A 13,426-nucleotide genomic window follows, 5' to 3' on the forward strand; every position below is an offset into this window, starting at 1 on the left:
AAATATGCAAGACCTTGGATTCCTGTAACATTAGAGGGACAATGTCATGTTGTCATGACATGACAGATAAGTTTAATAAACTAGTATCAATCTAAATTGTGATTTTGACCAGACCCACGAATTACAAAACAACATTTGGTTTGAGTTTCATTAGTCTAAGTGAAAACTTCAAATTTAAGCTTTGTATTTTTTTTTGTTTTTTTCTATTTACTTTTCAGTTGTATGTATCAATTTAATTTTGGGAAGAAAAAAAAAAATCACATAATTCGCTTTTAAACATAAAATAACAAACCCTATTAAAATAAAGATAAAACAGCTCAACATAATTTTTTGTTTGACCTCCTGAGGTTGGCCATTAACATCTTCTGAAGGTTAAGCACCTTTCACTGAAAATTTGACTTAAAACAATATTGAATATATAAGAGTTTCAGGGCCTGTTTTGTACCATATTCACACCTTGAACGCCTTTGAAAGGAATGTACGTTACGCGCCTCCGCTGGTGTCAGAGACTCGCGCTACTGTAGCTGCATGCTAGTCTGAATGCCTTTGACTGAGTCTTTGTCAACTCAACCACGTTGAGCTCAAGCAAACTGCCAAGAATAGTCTAATAGCTTGAGCGCATGCTGCACAGTCAGGGCGTTTCGTCCTGAAAGCACTGCATATCAAACCACTGCAACTGTGTGTTTTAATTAAAGCGACGGCGTTAAGTAGTTGGGGCTTTTTGTGTGAAATTTATATAAGAAACACAATACTTGCCATTACGTACGCCATCAACCCCAAATCATCATATATTTTAATCTGGATTTAAAGTCGTGTGGTTTTGCCGGTTTACTGCATCGGTTTACTCAGTGAACAACCCCTTTCCCTTATGCTAGCTTGCTAACCCCTGCGCCCACCCTCATTGTGCATTAAACTGAGCGAAATCCGAAGACAAAGCGTGGTGTGCAAAGAGAAAAGTTTTACCTCAGAAAAATGCCTTTGATGCGCCATCACTGTTGAAATTACCCTCTTGAGCGTACTGTGAACTTGCTCTCGTCCTTGAAACTGCCCACAACAACCGGCAGGCAGCACCACACTTGCCAGATACTGCACAGAGGGGGAAATATGCATGACAGCTGAGTTTATTCCGCCTGCCCTACGCTGTCATGGTAGTGGTGTCATTCTTGATAGAACCACTAAGGGTCGTAGTTAGATAGAATGTGCAAAAGTTGAAACCCTGCTAACAAGGTTATGATCGCCTACTATTGTTTAAAGTCACCATGAAATCAAAATTGACAATTCTTTTTTCCTTTTTTTACGGAATATTGGAGTTCATAAAAGATTTATCTGTGCACATCATTATTTTTTTTTTTCATGTGCCCTCTTCTCTGATGACAACCTGTCACTCACATGAAATCATAGCAATAGAGTGGTGGTGGAACTATGATTGTAAGCCAAAACCCGGAAGCGAGTTAGCATTTTAGCACAAGTCAAAGGGTTTTTTGGATGGGTTTTTGGTTAAAGGTCTGAGGTAAACACATGCTTAAGATACTTTCACGTTTTATTCTATGACATAAAATACATCAGTATTCATGGATCGCGGAACGTACCGAAAGAAGGAGGGGCCCGGGTGTGGGGTGTGGGGGTGTGGGGGGGATAGAGGGGCATGGTTTGTAGAACGTCGTACACTGGATCACTTGTTTCATTAAAATAACGTTAGAATAATGTTAGAATAACGTTAGGGGAACGTTAAAAATAACATTGGGGAACGTTAAAATAACGTTAGAATAATGTTAGAATAACGTTAGGGGAACGTTAGAATAACATTATAAAAACGTTAGGGGAATGTTAGAATAAAATTAGGAGAACATTATAGCATTAGATTATAGGAACGTTAGAATAACATTATGGGAATGTTTTAATAATGTTGGAAACGCTAGAATAACGTTAAGGGAACGTTAAAATAATGTTAGAATAATGTTAGAATAACGTTATAGGAACGTTAGAATAACATTAGGGGAATGTTATAATAATGTTAGGGGAACGTTAGAATAACGTTAAGGTAATGTTAAAATAACATTAGGGGAACATTAAAATAACGTTAGAATAATGTTAGAATAACGTTAGGGGAACATTAAAATAATGTTAGGGGAATGTTATAATAATGTTAGGGGAACATTAGAATAATGTTAAGGGAATGTTAAAATAACAAAAGGGGAACATTATAATAATGTTAGAATAATGTTAGACTAACGTTAGAGTTACGTTAGAATAACATTAGGGAAACGTTAGAATAACATTAGAATATCATTAGGGGAACGTTAATATAACGTTCTAGGAATGTTAGAATAACATTAGAGTAACGTTGGGGAACGTTAGAATAACATTAAGGGAATGTTAGAATAACGTTAGGAGAATGTTAGAATAATGTTAGGGGAACATTAAAATAACATTAGGGGAACATTAAAATAACGTTAGAATAATGTTAGAATAATGTTAGTGGAATGTTAGAATAACGTTAGGGGAATGTTAGAATAAGGTTAAGAGAACGTTAGTATTACGTTATAGAAATGTTAAAATAACGTTAGGGGAATGTTAGAATAACGTTCTACAAACCAAAAACTAACGTTCTATTTCCATTAAGGAAACTTTCCTGGCTAACCAAAAACAAACTGTAAAAAAGAACATTCTGGGAACCAAAAATTAACATTCTGGCAACCAAACATTTTTAGCTGGGCCCCAGCAAAAACAAAATGTTCCCCTAATGTTAGTATTTTTATTTATTTATTTATTTTTGAGAATCAAATAATAACATTCTGGGATCGTTCTTTTTAGGTTTTCTTTTTGCAACCCAAAAATAACGTTCCCAGAATGTTGCTGGGTGGTTATTTTTAAATAACCAAAAAATAACTTATATAGAACGTTTATTATAACGTTGATTACAAGCCTCCATACATCCATTTATTAAGCAATCATATTGCTTAACCCATTAAAAAACTCAAAGTGTTTATATTTAAAAAATACCCAAAACAGCAGCATTGCAAGATGGAAATATAAACTATGTTGCAGAAACAAAATTTTGGCGTGCATATGATATGCATGTGTTTGACGTGCATATAATATTCAGTTTTGGCATGATACACAATTTGTTGGCGTGCATTATGTGATATGCATTTTAGCGTATAATATGCCCCTACCCCACACCACTAACCTTTGCGTATCATCAGGGGAGCCACTAGCATTTTTGGGCCCTATGAAAGAATATGAGGTTAGGCCCCCTACCGCAGCCATTCTGCACCAAACATATAAGCCAAACTAGCTATCCAAAATCTTTAACTGCAATTTAAACTGGGTTGATAAAACAAATTAGTTTTAATTTGATTTTTGATACAGTTCATGCTTCCCCAAATGAGGAAATGAAATTGCATTTGAGCATTTGATTTATCATTTGAGCAGCCGTTTGAGAGTTTGATTTATTATTTAAAATGATTTATCATTTGAGCAGCTGTTTTGAAATTTTGATTTATTATTTGATCTTTTTAAGCATTTGAATTTTCATTTGAATTTTGTTAGGAAAAAACTTCTCACAAAGTATTCTCATTCAAACTTTCAGGGAAAATATCTTTAGATAAAGATTGAAAGAGTTGTCGGAAGCTTAGTGGTGGTGTGCTAACTGCCGATTGGCCTACAAAGTGACGTCATAGTTCCACCACTTTATAAAGTGATGCAGGTATGACATCAAAATTCGGAAGACTAATTAGCCACTGGTTTTCTCGAGATTTTATTATATGGTTTTATAATGGGGTTTTTCAATTCATGAGTAAAATAAGGTCCGTGGTAAACATAACTTGACGATACTTGGACATTTTGTGCAGCATAAACTGCACAACCTACTACTTACACCCCAAACCTTGAAGTTAGTTAGTCATCCTGGTTCCTTCATCAAAAACCTAAAATGATTTTTCCATTGGCTTTTGGATTATTGCAGAAAACAATCTTTAGAAGGCAGGGTTTAGAGAGAGGGTGTGAGATTGAGCCTTTAAAGCAGTGGCATGTATCATTTCAGAGATATTAATAAAAACAAAAAATGATTACAGTGGACAAAATCATATGTTGGATCTCATGAGGGTATGCATATTAATTTAGTCGACTAGTTGCTAAATTATTAATTAATGCTATCTGCTTAGATATACAACTTAAAACAATATAGCCTAACAGAACTTTACTTAATATAATGCCTTCTAGTGTACGATTACAATATGATTACATCTCCTAGCGGATGATCACTGCACATTAAATGAAGCATTGCATGTGCTTGATCTTTGGATAAAGATTAAGCTCCATGGTAGAACTTCTAAAGAAAATGATTTACTAATCTGAATGCAGTGTTAATGTCTCCAAGCAGTCTTGTCCAGACATCCTGCTGGGTCTTAATTGTGTATTCGCAAAGGAACAAGAACATCTGAATATATATTCTGGACACGTTCCTCTTTAATTGTGCTAGTGTGTATACCAACATTTATTCTTATTTCGTAGTCTTTGGAGAAGAGGGAGGTTTGGGTTTCAAAGACATAAACTTCTTGTCACTGGACAAATAATATTTAATGTGGAATTCTCTCTTACAAATACCTGTAGGACTTTCATCCCATGAAATCCCATAGACTTAAAATGGGTTCAAATCATAGCAACCAGAATATCATAGACATTTATCTAGCCTCTTTTGACTTTTGGCAATGAAGGACCCTTCTAGGACAGGAGTTTTGCCCTTTCAAGCACTTATCAAAAAAAAAAAAATAAATAAATAAATAAATAAATTAATGTAGTTCCTTTTTCCTTGTGTCAATGGGCCTTCAGTTTTGTTACTGTGCTGTCAACAGCAAATATGACCCTGCCAGTCACAGTCAAGATCAGGCCTCATTCCCCTTTCTCATCACTTCTTGTCTGCTTTTGCAAGCTATGGCAGTTTATCTGTACAAGCCAAGGATGCTAAATTTCAAGATTAAGAGTGAATAAATGTATTGATGTATTTCCCTCTAAAGTGATTTTTCCCTCCTTGATGTCCAGAGTAGAGGGATGAAGGCTTATGCAAATGATGTTAACCACATACTGTAACTGCTTGTGTGGTTTTCAAACAGGGATGCTTTAATCTCAACTTTTATGTGCTGATGTAAAGCTATAAATATAGCTTTTTTCAAATAATGCATTGTTTAAAGGGCTGGTGTAATGCCACTTTTACAAGATGTAAAATAAGTCTCTGATGTCCCCAGAGTGTGTATGTGAAGTTTTAGCTCAAAATACCCCACACATCATTTTATAGCATGTTAAATTTGTCACATTTTGAGGATGAGCAAAAACGCTTCATTTTTGTGTTTGTCCCTTTAAATGCAAATGAGCTTCTACAAAGAGGGCGGAGTTTCAAGAGCTCATGTTAGCAGCTCCAATTACCTCAGTCTCACTGAAAATGTCAGAAACTGTTCAGCCTTTTATGTTCAAACCAGAGTCGGACAATGATGGAGAGACTCAAGAAGAAGTGACAACATGTAGAATGCAACAGGACGCTTCTGAACGGTTAGTTGATGAATTTATGTAGCTGATGTGGAGTTAACTATCTTAAAGTCATTGATTAGCATATTCTGTCATGATAATCTATAAATCGCTCATGTGGGAACTGTAGATGCCTACAGAGCCAGAGAATATATGCTGCATGAAGATAGAACAGGTATAGTTTAGTTTAATTATGGTTATGACTTGTCATTTTGTCATCTTGCTTTTATGCCATGCTATTGCATTTGTGTTAAGTACTGTAATGGCCTTACCCCCTATGTTGCCTGTTCTCGGGGGCGGGGTTTATGTAAATTCTAGGGTTAGTGATGTCACCAACCCGGGAAGAGGCTTGTTGTTTGTTGTTGTCCTTAAACAGAGAATTCTTTAAAAGTTTGCATTGAACTTTCAGTGCTCACATCTAAATAAATCACATCACACAACTAAAGTTAACAAAGCGAAATTGCAATGAACCACCCCTTTAAATATTTATTGTCCCTTTTTTAAGAAAAGACAAAAAAAGAGTGTTTAACCAAAATATATTTTCATGCCAAATTAAATAAATGCATTTACTACTTTAAGTAAATGACATTTATTTATAGCTGTAATATATATATATATATATATATATATATATATATATATATAGTACAGTCCAAAAGTTTGGAACCACTAAGATTTTTAATGTTTTTAAAAGAAGTTTCGTCTGCTCACCAAGGCTACATTTATTTAATTAAAAATACAGTAAAAAACAGTAATATTGTGAAATATTATTACAATTTAAAATAACTGTGTACTATTTAAATATATTTTACAAAGTAATTTATTCCTGTGATGCAAAGCTGAATTTTCGGCATCGTTACTCCAGTCTTCAGTGTCACATGATCCTTCAGAAATCATTCTAATATGCTGATTTGCTGCTCAATAAACATTTATGATTATTTTCAATGTTGAAAACAGTTGTGTACTTTTTTTTTTCAGGATTCCTTGATGAATAGAAAGTTCAAAAGAACAGCATTTATCTGAAATACAAAGCTTCTGTAGCATTATACACTACCGTTCAAAAGTTTGGGGTCAGTAAGAATTTTTATTTTTATTTTTTTGAAAAGAAATTAAAGAAATGAATACTTTTATTCAGCAAGGATGCATTAAATCAATCAAAAGTGGCAGTAAAGACATTTATAATGTTAAAAAAGATTAGATTTCAGATAAACACTGTTCTTTTGAACTTTCTATTCATCAAATAATCCTGAAAAAAAATATTGTACACAAATATTTTTATCATGTGACACTGAAGACTGGAGTAATGATGCTGAAAATTCAGCTTTGCCATCACAGGAATAAATTACTTTGTGAAATATATTCAAATAGAAAACAGTTATTTTAAATTGTAATAATATTTCACAATATTACTGTTTTTACTGTATTTTTAATTAAATAAATGTAGCCTTGGTGAGCAGACGAAACTTCTTTTAAAAACATTAAAAATCTTAGTGGTTCCAAACTTTTGGACTGTACTGTATATATATATATATATATATATATATATATATATATATATATATATATGTATTCATTATATAAATGCCTCTGCATTCAGTTATAAATATTTAATGTTTTAATTTATGTGATTTTTCCAGGTCTACAAATCACACTTTAAAAATTAGGCTAACTGTACTTCCAAACTTTTCAAAGACAAAAAACACTTGTTGAGGTGGACAGTTAAATTAAGAAATATCTGAAATTTTTAGTTGTTTTGTTTTATTTTAATGCTTTTTCACCCAAAAATAAAAATTCTGTCATTACGCTCAAGTATGAGTTTCTTTGTCCATCTTTGTTCAAAAGAATTTTTGGAAAATGTTGGTAACCAAATGTTTCTGGTCCCCATTAACCATTAAAAAGTATTTATTTTCCATAGTATGGAAGTCAGTGGGGACCAGCAACTGTTTGGTTACCCACATTTTACAAAATATCTTCTTTTGTGTTCAGCAGAACAAAGACACACATACAGGTTTATAACAACTTGAGGGAGAGTAAATAATGACAGAATTTCATTTTTGGGTGAACTTTCCCTTTAAGTCATCCTGATGCCACCTAGTGGGCCTCCTGGTTAAGAACCTCTGTTCAAAGGGGTTGGTTACCTATTTGCCCAACTTTAGAGCCACTCCTATATATTCTGATGATCCCTAGATCTGATTTAGGTAACTCATTCAATTTAAATAATTTTCCTGGTGTTAAGCACCAAAGTTTAATAGTTTGTTCAAATCCCTAACCCTAAATATGAGCAACAGCAAACACAACTTTTGTTTCTGGGTAAAATTTTATTCTGACTTGAATCCATGTTTTTTTTTTTTTTTTTTGGGAGAGCGAGAGGATGCAAGTGCCTCTGCAAATGGGGCTAAAGTAATTTGCATTGCTCTAAAACGCATGATAAAAGGCCAAGAATGAGTGCTTTGCAGGTGATTGTCTGTTCGAAGCCTCACAATGAATGAAAGATAGCACAAATATTTAATATTGCTTCTGGTGCGGCATGAACAGCCGATATTACGTAACACAATGAAGTCTCGGGACACCTGAACAGCTTGAACACCTGGAAGGCTCTTCATAGTCAGCGGTAACGCTAGCTGTCCCTGGGCTCTGGGCCTCAGAGTTGATTTGCATCTGCCATAGTTTTCTCTCAGGCATTGCACTCTAATGTATCCCAATGGTCGCTCTCATTCTCATGGTAATGAGCACAAGTGAAAGTAGCCTTTGCTGTGCTATAATTTTATCACGTGGGATATCTGTTCCTTTGCTATCTGTACCTGATCATTTTACATTAGTGCTTGTAATTGGGAAATTTTGGCTCTGTATATGTTTTGATCTTATAAAAAGTTATTGATAAAAGACATACTCTTTGTTTCTCTCTGTAACATCACCTTACTTTTTTTTCAAAAATAAAAAATGAGTTGGTTATGATCAAGGCCTAATATGCTTTTTTTTCGACACTGCAAAAATTAAGGAGTATATTTTTCTTGTTTTTGGGTAAATAAAAAAATCCTTAGAACAAGATAAATGAAATTAATAACCTTAACTCTGTAAGATAACTAGTGAAAAAGTAAAAATAAATAAATTGCCAAGGAAAAAAAAGATATATTAACTATTATTCATTATATTTTTTATTAATTTACACAGTTTGTTTTAGCAACGTTAAGATTTTTCGAAATATCCTTAAAACAAGATAAATGTAATAAAATGTGGTAAAGCAAAATATATTCTCTCAGAGCACTTCTTAATATTTTTCACAGCTTTGCTCAACAGATACATATAAATTATTGAATTAATCATATATTTTTTAATTCAAAACAAGACAGAGATTAAGATTACGACTCATTATGTTGTTTTGTGTTTCGTTTTAATATTTGCGTGTGTTTTTGTTTTGTTTTGTCATTGTTTTGGTCATTGTATTAAATAATACAAGTTATGTTAATATTAAAATATGACTTAATTTACCTCATCTACTCCAGAGCATAACGATCCATGCTATAATTTTGCTCTTTATGATTTAACACAGTGCCTCATGGGGTTTGAAACACATCTGTCTGCAAGGGCTTCCACACAGAGATTAAGTTTTAATTGTGTTAAACCTATTGACATCACAGCGACCGAACTGAACCGCCTGACCCTGTATTCATGATTCATATACATGAAGAAAGGCTAAACGGGGATACTCTCCTGTCCTAAAATTGAAGGAGACACACTGTCTGAGGATAAATGCTGCTTCTCTAAGTGCCCTGCTTTCCTTAGAGGCTGAAACACAATCTCTGTGAATGGCACATCCTTTGACTATCAGATTTTGTGTGCTTGTCTTCGGGCTTCTTACCTTATCCAGAGGCCATCTTGATCTATATGGGCCCCATCTATACATTCTTCTTCGAATGTACGATCACGGAGATCTTAAAGGCCCTTTGTGCGCTTGTTCCCCAGTGTGATGTTTTTGGGGAGCGTGACAGTACCAGTTCATAGGTGATGACTTATATCTAAGTGCTCCTGCCGCCGTCTGACTTATGTGGTTCCGGAAAAAGCTTGTTTCCTGACCTACATTGTATTGTAACTTCCTGAAAAGGGTTGGGGCTGTCTATACCGCAATGTTATGACACTCTACAAAAAATGGAAATGTTCCGTTCTTAACTTTTGGAACTTTCTTGGAATCTTAATGATTCCTTTAATGAGTCCTCTCCCTCAAGATAAAGAGCATGAAGATTGTGCACAGCTGTATTACTTTGGATCTGTTTTGGCTAAGCACAATGAGACTGACCTTAATGACACTGTGCTTCTTTAAGAGGAAGTCTGGCATGACTGGGGCGCATTAGGTAACTACTGATGGCAATCCACTGATCAGCATGGCTGCCTGGCAGAGACTGAGAAGTATTACATAACCTGGAATGAGTCTAAATTGGAAGCCCATTTCTATTAGAGTTTTGAGACGAACCCAAAATTTGCATGTGAGAATGAGACCAGGAGACCTTGACACCACAGAGTTCCTATCAGAAACATATATGAAGGGCTGAAAACATTACTGGGAGATGATTTTTTAGGTGAAAATGAAATATATAAGTGAACCGACCATGTTTTTTAATTAAAAGCTGAGAAAATGCGCTTCCCCTTGAGACGTTGGTCATTTAAAAGTCAATGTCTGGCCAGCACAGAGAGCTTTTGTGTTCTCCTTCACAATGCTATCACCAAAAGGCCTCACCAGACTGGCTGACCAAAGAAGCAAGGGGGGTTACTGCCTACCTGTGGACTTATAAAGCAGCTCTTGTGCTGTCTTCAATGAACTGCTTTTAGGATTTATCATCATTTACCTGCAAAAGAACCACCCAGGAACCATGCAGACCTTCTACTAGAGACCTGAGCCAACACTTCTTCTGGATTCCTCATTGGTATGGTACAAACATTAGTTGTAATTCAAATATTATGGTGCTTTCCTTGTTGAAAAAAAATGGCATATGCTGGTTAGGTATATTTTGAAGCATGGCAGCTGGTTTGAGCTGGTTTATGCTGGTCCTTCATTGGTCATGAGCTGGAGATAGTTGCTTAGGACCAGCACTTGACCAGCTTAAATCAGCTCATGACCAACTAAGGACCAGCATAAACCAGCTGCCATGCTTCAAAACATACCAAACCAGCATATGCAGTGTGCAATGAAAATAATCATTAAATATATACAACTATGTATAGATAGACAATTCAGGTCATGAGTGAAATTGTATCATGTATAAAGATATTTTAGGTAAATGTAATAGTGCAATTCTCTTCGTTCAGCATTAGGAAATGGCAGCTGTTGGTGTTCTCTTGATTCTCCTCCCCATGACGTGGGCCTGTGCACCTCAGAAAGCTGGTAAATGTGAAATAAACATAATATTTGAAACATTTCCTTTCAGTGTGAATCAAAGGGCTGTGTATTTGTTGTTAGCATGTTTTAATCGGCTAGATAATCCTGACAGACCAATTTGTCGTCTGTTTCAGATTACGTGATGGTGTCATGTTTTCCTAATGCCATCATTGCGAATGTGCCAGAATGTCCATATGGATGGGAGATTGGCCAGCTGTCCTTGGGCGGCGTGTGCTACACTGGAATTAACACTCCAGGCTTCTATCGTTTTACCATCCCAGATCTCACTCCTAAGAATCATTCATACTGCGGCACCCTGTCTGAGGTGAGACGTTTGATTGGTTTAATATATCCCAACTGTTATTTCATTTAAAATAGCGCTAAAGATGCATCTACCTTTTTTTCAGTATGTTGGAGGCAAAGACCCACGGTACATATTCTACAACTCAATTGTATCCAACGACTCCTCTCTCACTGTCCGGAACCAGCCTGTCAACTACACGTTCAGCTGCACTTATAAAGCGGCTTATCTGGTCAACAACGCCGTGTTTAGCCAAAGGTAGACCCTGTTACGCTGATGTCAAGTCTAGCAGGTGTAGATTTCATGGAGCCTATGCATTCTGACCGTTGACTTGCAGCGTCTTTACTAAACCCTCTGCTTCTTCCAGAGTGGCAACAGTTTATGTCAACAACGGGAGTTTAGGTTCTTTTAAGTCTCAGTTGTCTATGAACGTCTTCACAGTGAGTACTTCAGCTTTTCTCAAAAGTGGCCAGTGATGAAGAAAGTACAAAAGGGAAATTCCCTCTCCATTCTCCATTTGTGACATTTTGTATAAAGGTCAAATTTGTTGGTTTGTGCAGTGCACTACATAAAAAACTATTAATTTTTAAGTAATTGTAGGGAATATATATGCATTCCCCAAAATTACTGAAAAATGCATATATATATATATATATATATATATATATATATATATATATATATATATATATATATATATATATATATATATATACACACAGTATACTTTTCTGAAAATGTTAATTTTATATAACTTTGATTTTATAGTTTTTGGTGAATTTTGTGGTTTGTAGAACTCAAAGTTCCTGTACGCAAAAGATGCACCGTATGTGATTGACACATCCGAGATTGGATCGGAGGTGTTCATTGGCATTGAAGCAAAAGGATTGAGTAACAGGTAAGTCGCTCAAAAGAAAGGAGTCTAGATTTGATCAAATACACAGATTCACATAGTCAATTAAAAAGACTCTCTCTTTAATGTTTATAGATTTAAAGTAGTAATAACAAATTGCTGGGCAACACCTACTCCATATTCAACAGACAGGAAAAGGTGGACTTTAATTCAGAACAGGTAAGGTTTTATTGTCAATTAGGTAGAATTTGTGTCAGTGTGATTCAATACTGCTCACTGGGTAATATATATGCTCCTGGTTCACAGTTGCTCCTTAGACAACACAGTCACCATATTTGAAAATGCCAAAGACAGTCGGTCCATGTTCAAGTTCAATTCGTTCCGCTTTCAGCGGTTAGAGAAAGTGTCCACTGTGTGGCTCCACTGTGAGGTCCAAGTATGCGACGGGGAGAAGTTGTTCTGTCAGCCGGTGAGTATCAGTATCAATTTAATGCTATTGTAGTTTTAAATAGTTTACTGGCTCCACTAAGACTCTTCTTAACTATCCAAGACTCCATGTACATCAAGAAGCACTGAATTTGAACCTGATCCAAATGGAGGCATACTGACCATGGAGTTTCAAGTCAGAGGTATTTAACATTTTTGCTTTTGCACGATTCAAGTTTGATATTCAAGAACATTTATTTTAAAACCATAAAACTCTCTGTTTACAGCACAACACTCCTCCAGTTATGTCCATCTTGCAGGTAAGTTTGTACTATTTTTTTTAATTATCGTATAAAACATAAACAAGTCACCTTTTTTGAAGTAATGCTAAAGATTTCCCTTTTCTCACCTTGCTGTTTTACAGGCCCATTTCTGTCTCTGCTGTCCATATTTCTACTGAATGAATTTTTAGGATACTTCAGTTTGTAATGAGGCCAAATATGGGTTACTCAAATGCAATGAAACATGCCTTTGCACTTATACAATTACATATAAATACTTAAATATAGACACGCATGCATGCATACACCCACACACCATACGTGTCTCAGGGAGTGTAGTGTATCGACACATTCCTTTAAATCTTCAATTGCATTTTTTTTTTTTTTACTTGTTTTTTCCTTACATGAATATTGGTAGAAAGGAAAACAGTATCTGAAAGAGGTAATCTTTAGTGTAACAGATGTTGAAACATTCTTGTTTTTATCTTGCATTATATGTGAAAAAATATTTTGAAACATTTTTAGTAATTAAATTCTTTTAAAAGATGTTGTCATGACATTTTTATCATTGATAACTTTTTTTTTAAAAATACATTTTTAAATAAAACTGTAAAAGTGTTAACAATATTTGTTGTAATGTCCTAATATCCAAGAGTATATATAAAATCACG

The 13,426-nt window shown here is 34.9% G+C and overlaps 2 protein-coding genes across 2 annotated transcripts in view; one reads left to right on the plus strand and one right to left on the minus strand.

The window, feature by feature from the left end:
- The window catches only part of gpam (glycerol-3-phosphate acyltransferase, mitochondrial), a 29,935-nt gene extending 28,790 nt beyond the window's left edge, over positions 1-1,145 (minus strand). The window contains exon 1 of the mRNA XM_048169914.1: positions 964-1,145. The gene's annotated coding sequence lies outside the window, so the exon portion shown is untranslated. The remainder of the gene's footprint in view (positions 1-963) is intronic.
- An 8,343-nt stretch (positions 1,146-9,488) lies between these two features.
- tectb (tectorin beta) lies at positions 9,489-13,338 on the plus strand. Its single transcript, XM_048170489.1, has 11 exons — positions 9,489-10,442; positions 10,825-10,900; positions 11,029-11,219; positions 11,302-11,453; positions 11,563-11,635; positions 11,990-12,093; positions 12,184-12,267; positions 12,355-12,517; positions 12,599-12,677; positions 12,762-12,794; positions 12,899-13,338. Exons 2-11 carry the CDS (start codon positions 10,834-10,836, stop codon positions 12,961-12,963), a joined length of 1,011 nt encoding a protein of 336 aa, XP_048026446.1. The 5' UTR covers positions 9,489-10,442; positions 10,825-10,833; the 3' UTR covers positions 12,964-13,338.
- Positions 13,339-13,426: the final 88 nt, after the last annotated feature.

The sequence above is a fragment of the Megalobrama amblycephala genome, linkage group LG20 (assembly GCF_018812025.1).
Source record: "Megalobrama amblycephala isolate DHTTF-2021 linkage group LG20, ASM1881202v1, whole genome shotgun sequence".
Lineage (NCBI taxonomy): Eukaryota > Metazoa > Chordata > Actinopteri > Cypriniformes > Xenocyprididae > Megalobrama > Megalobrama amblycephala.

Bases quoted from the DNA above. Each gene is read 5' to 3' on its own strand.
- tectb (XM_048170489.1), top strand. From the start codon at position 10,834: ATGGCAGCTGTTGGTGTTCTCTTGATTCTCCTCCCCATGACGTGGGCC. The intron at 10,901-11,028 runs GTAAATGTGAAA...CGTCTGTTTCAG, and splicing joins CTGTGCACCTCAGAAAGCTG to ATTACGTGATGGTGTCATGT. The intron at 11,636-11,989 runs GTGAGTACTTCA...TGTGGTTTGTAG, and splicing joins TGTCTATGAACGTCTTCACA to AACTCAAAGTTCCTGTACGC.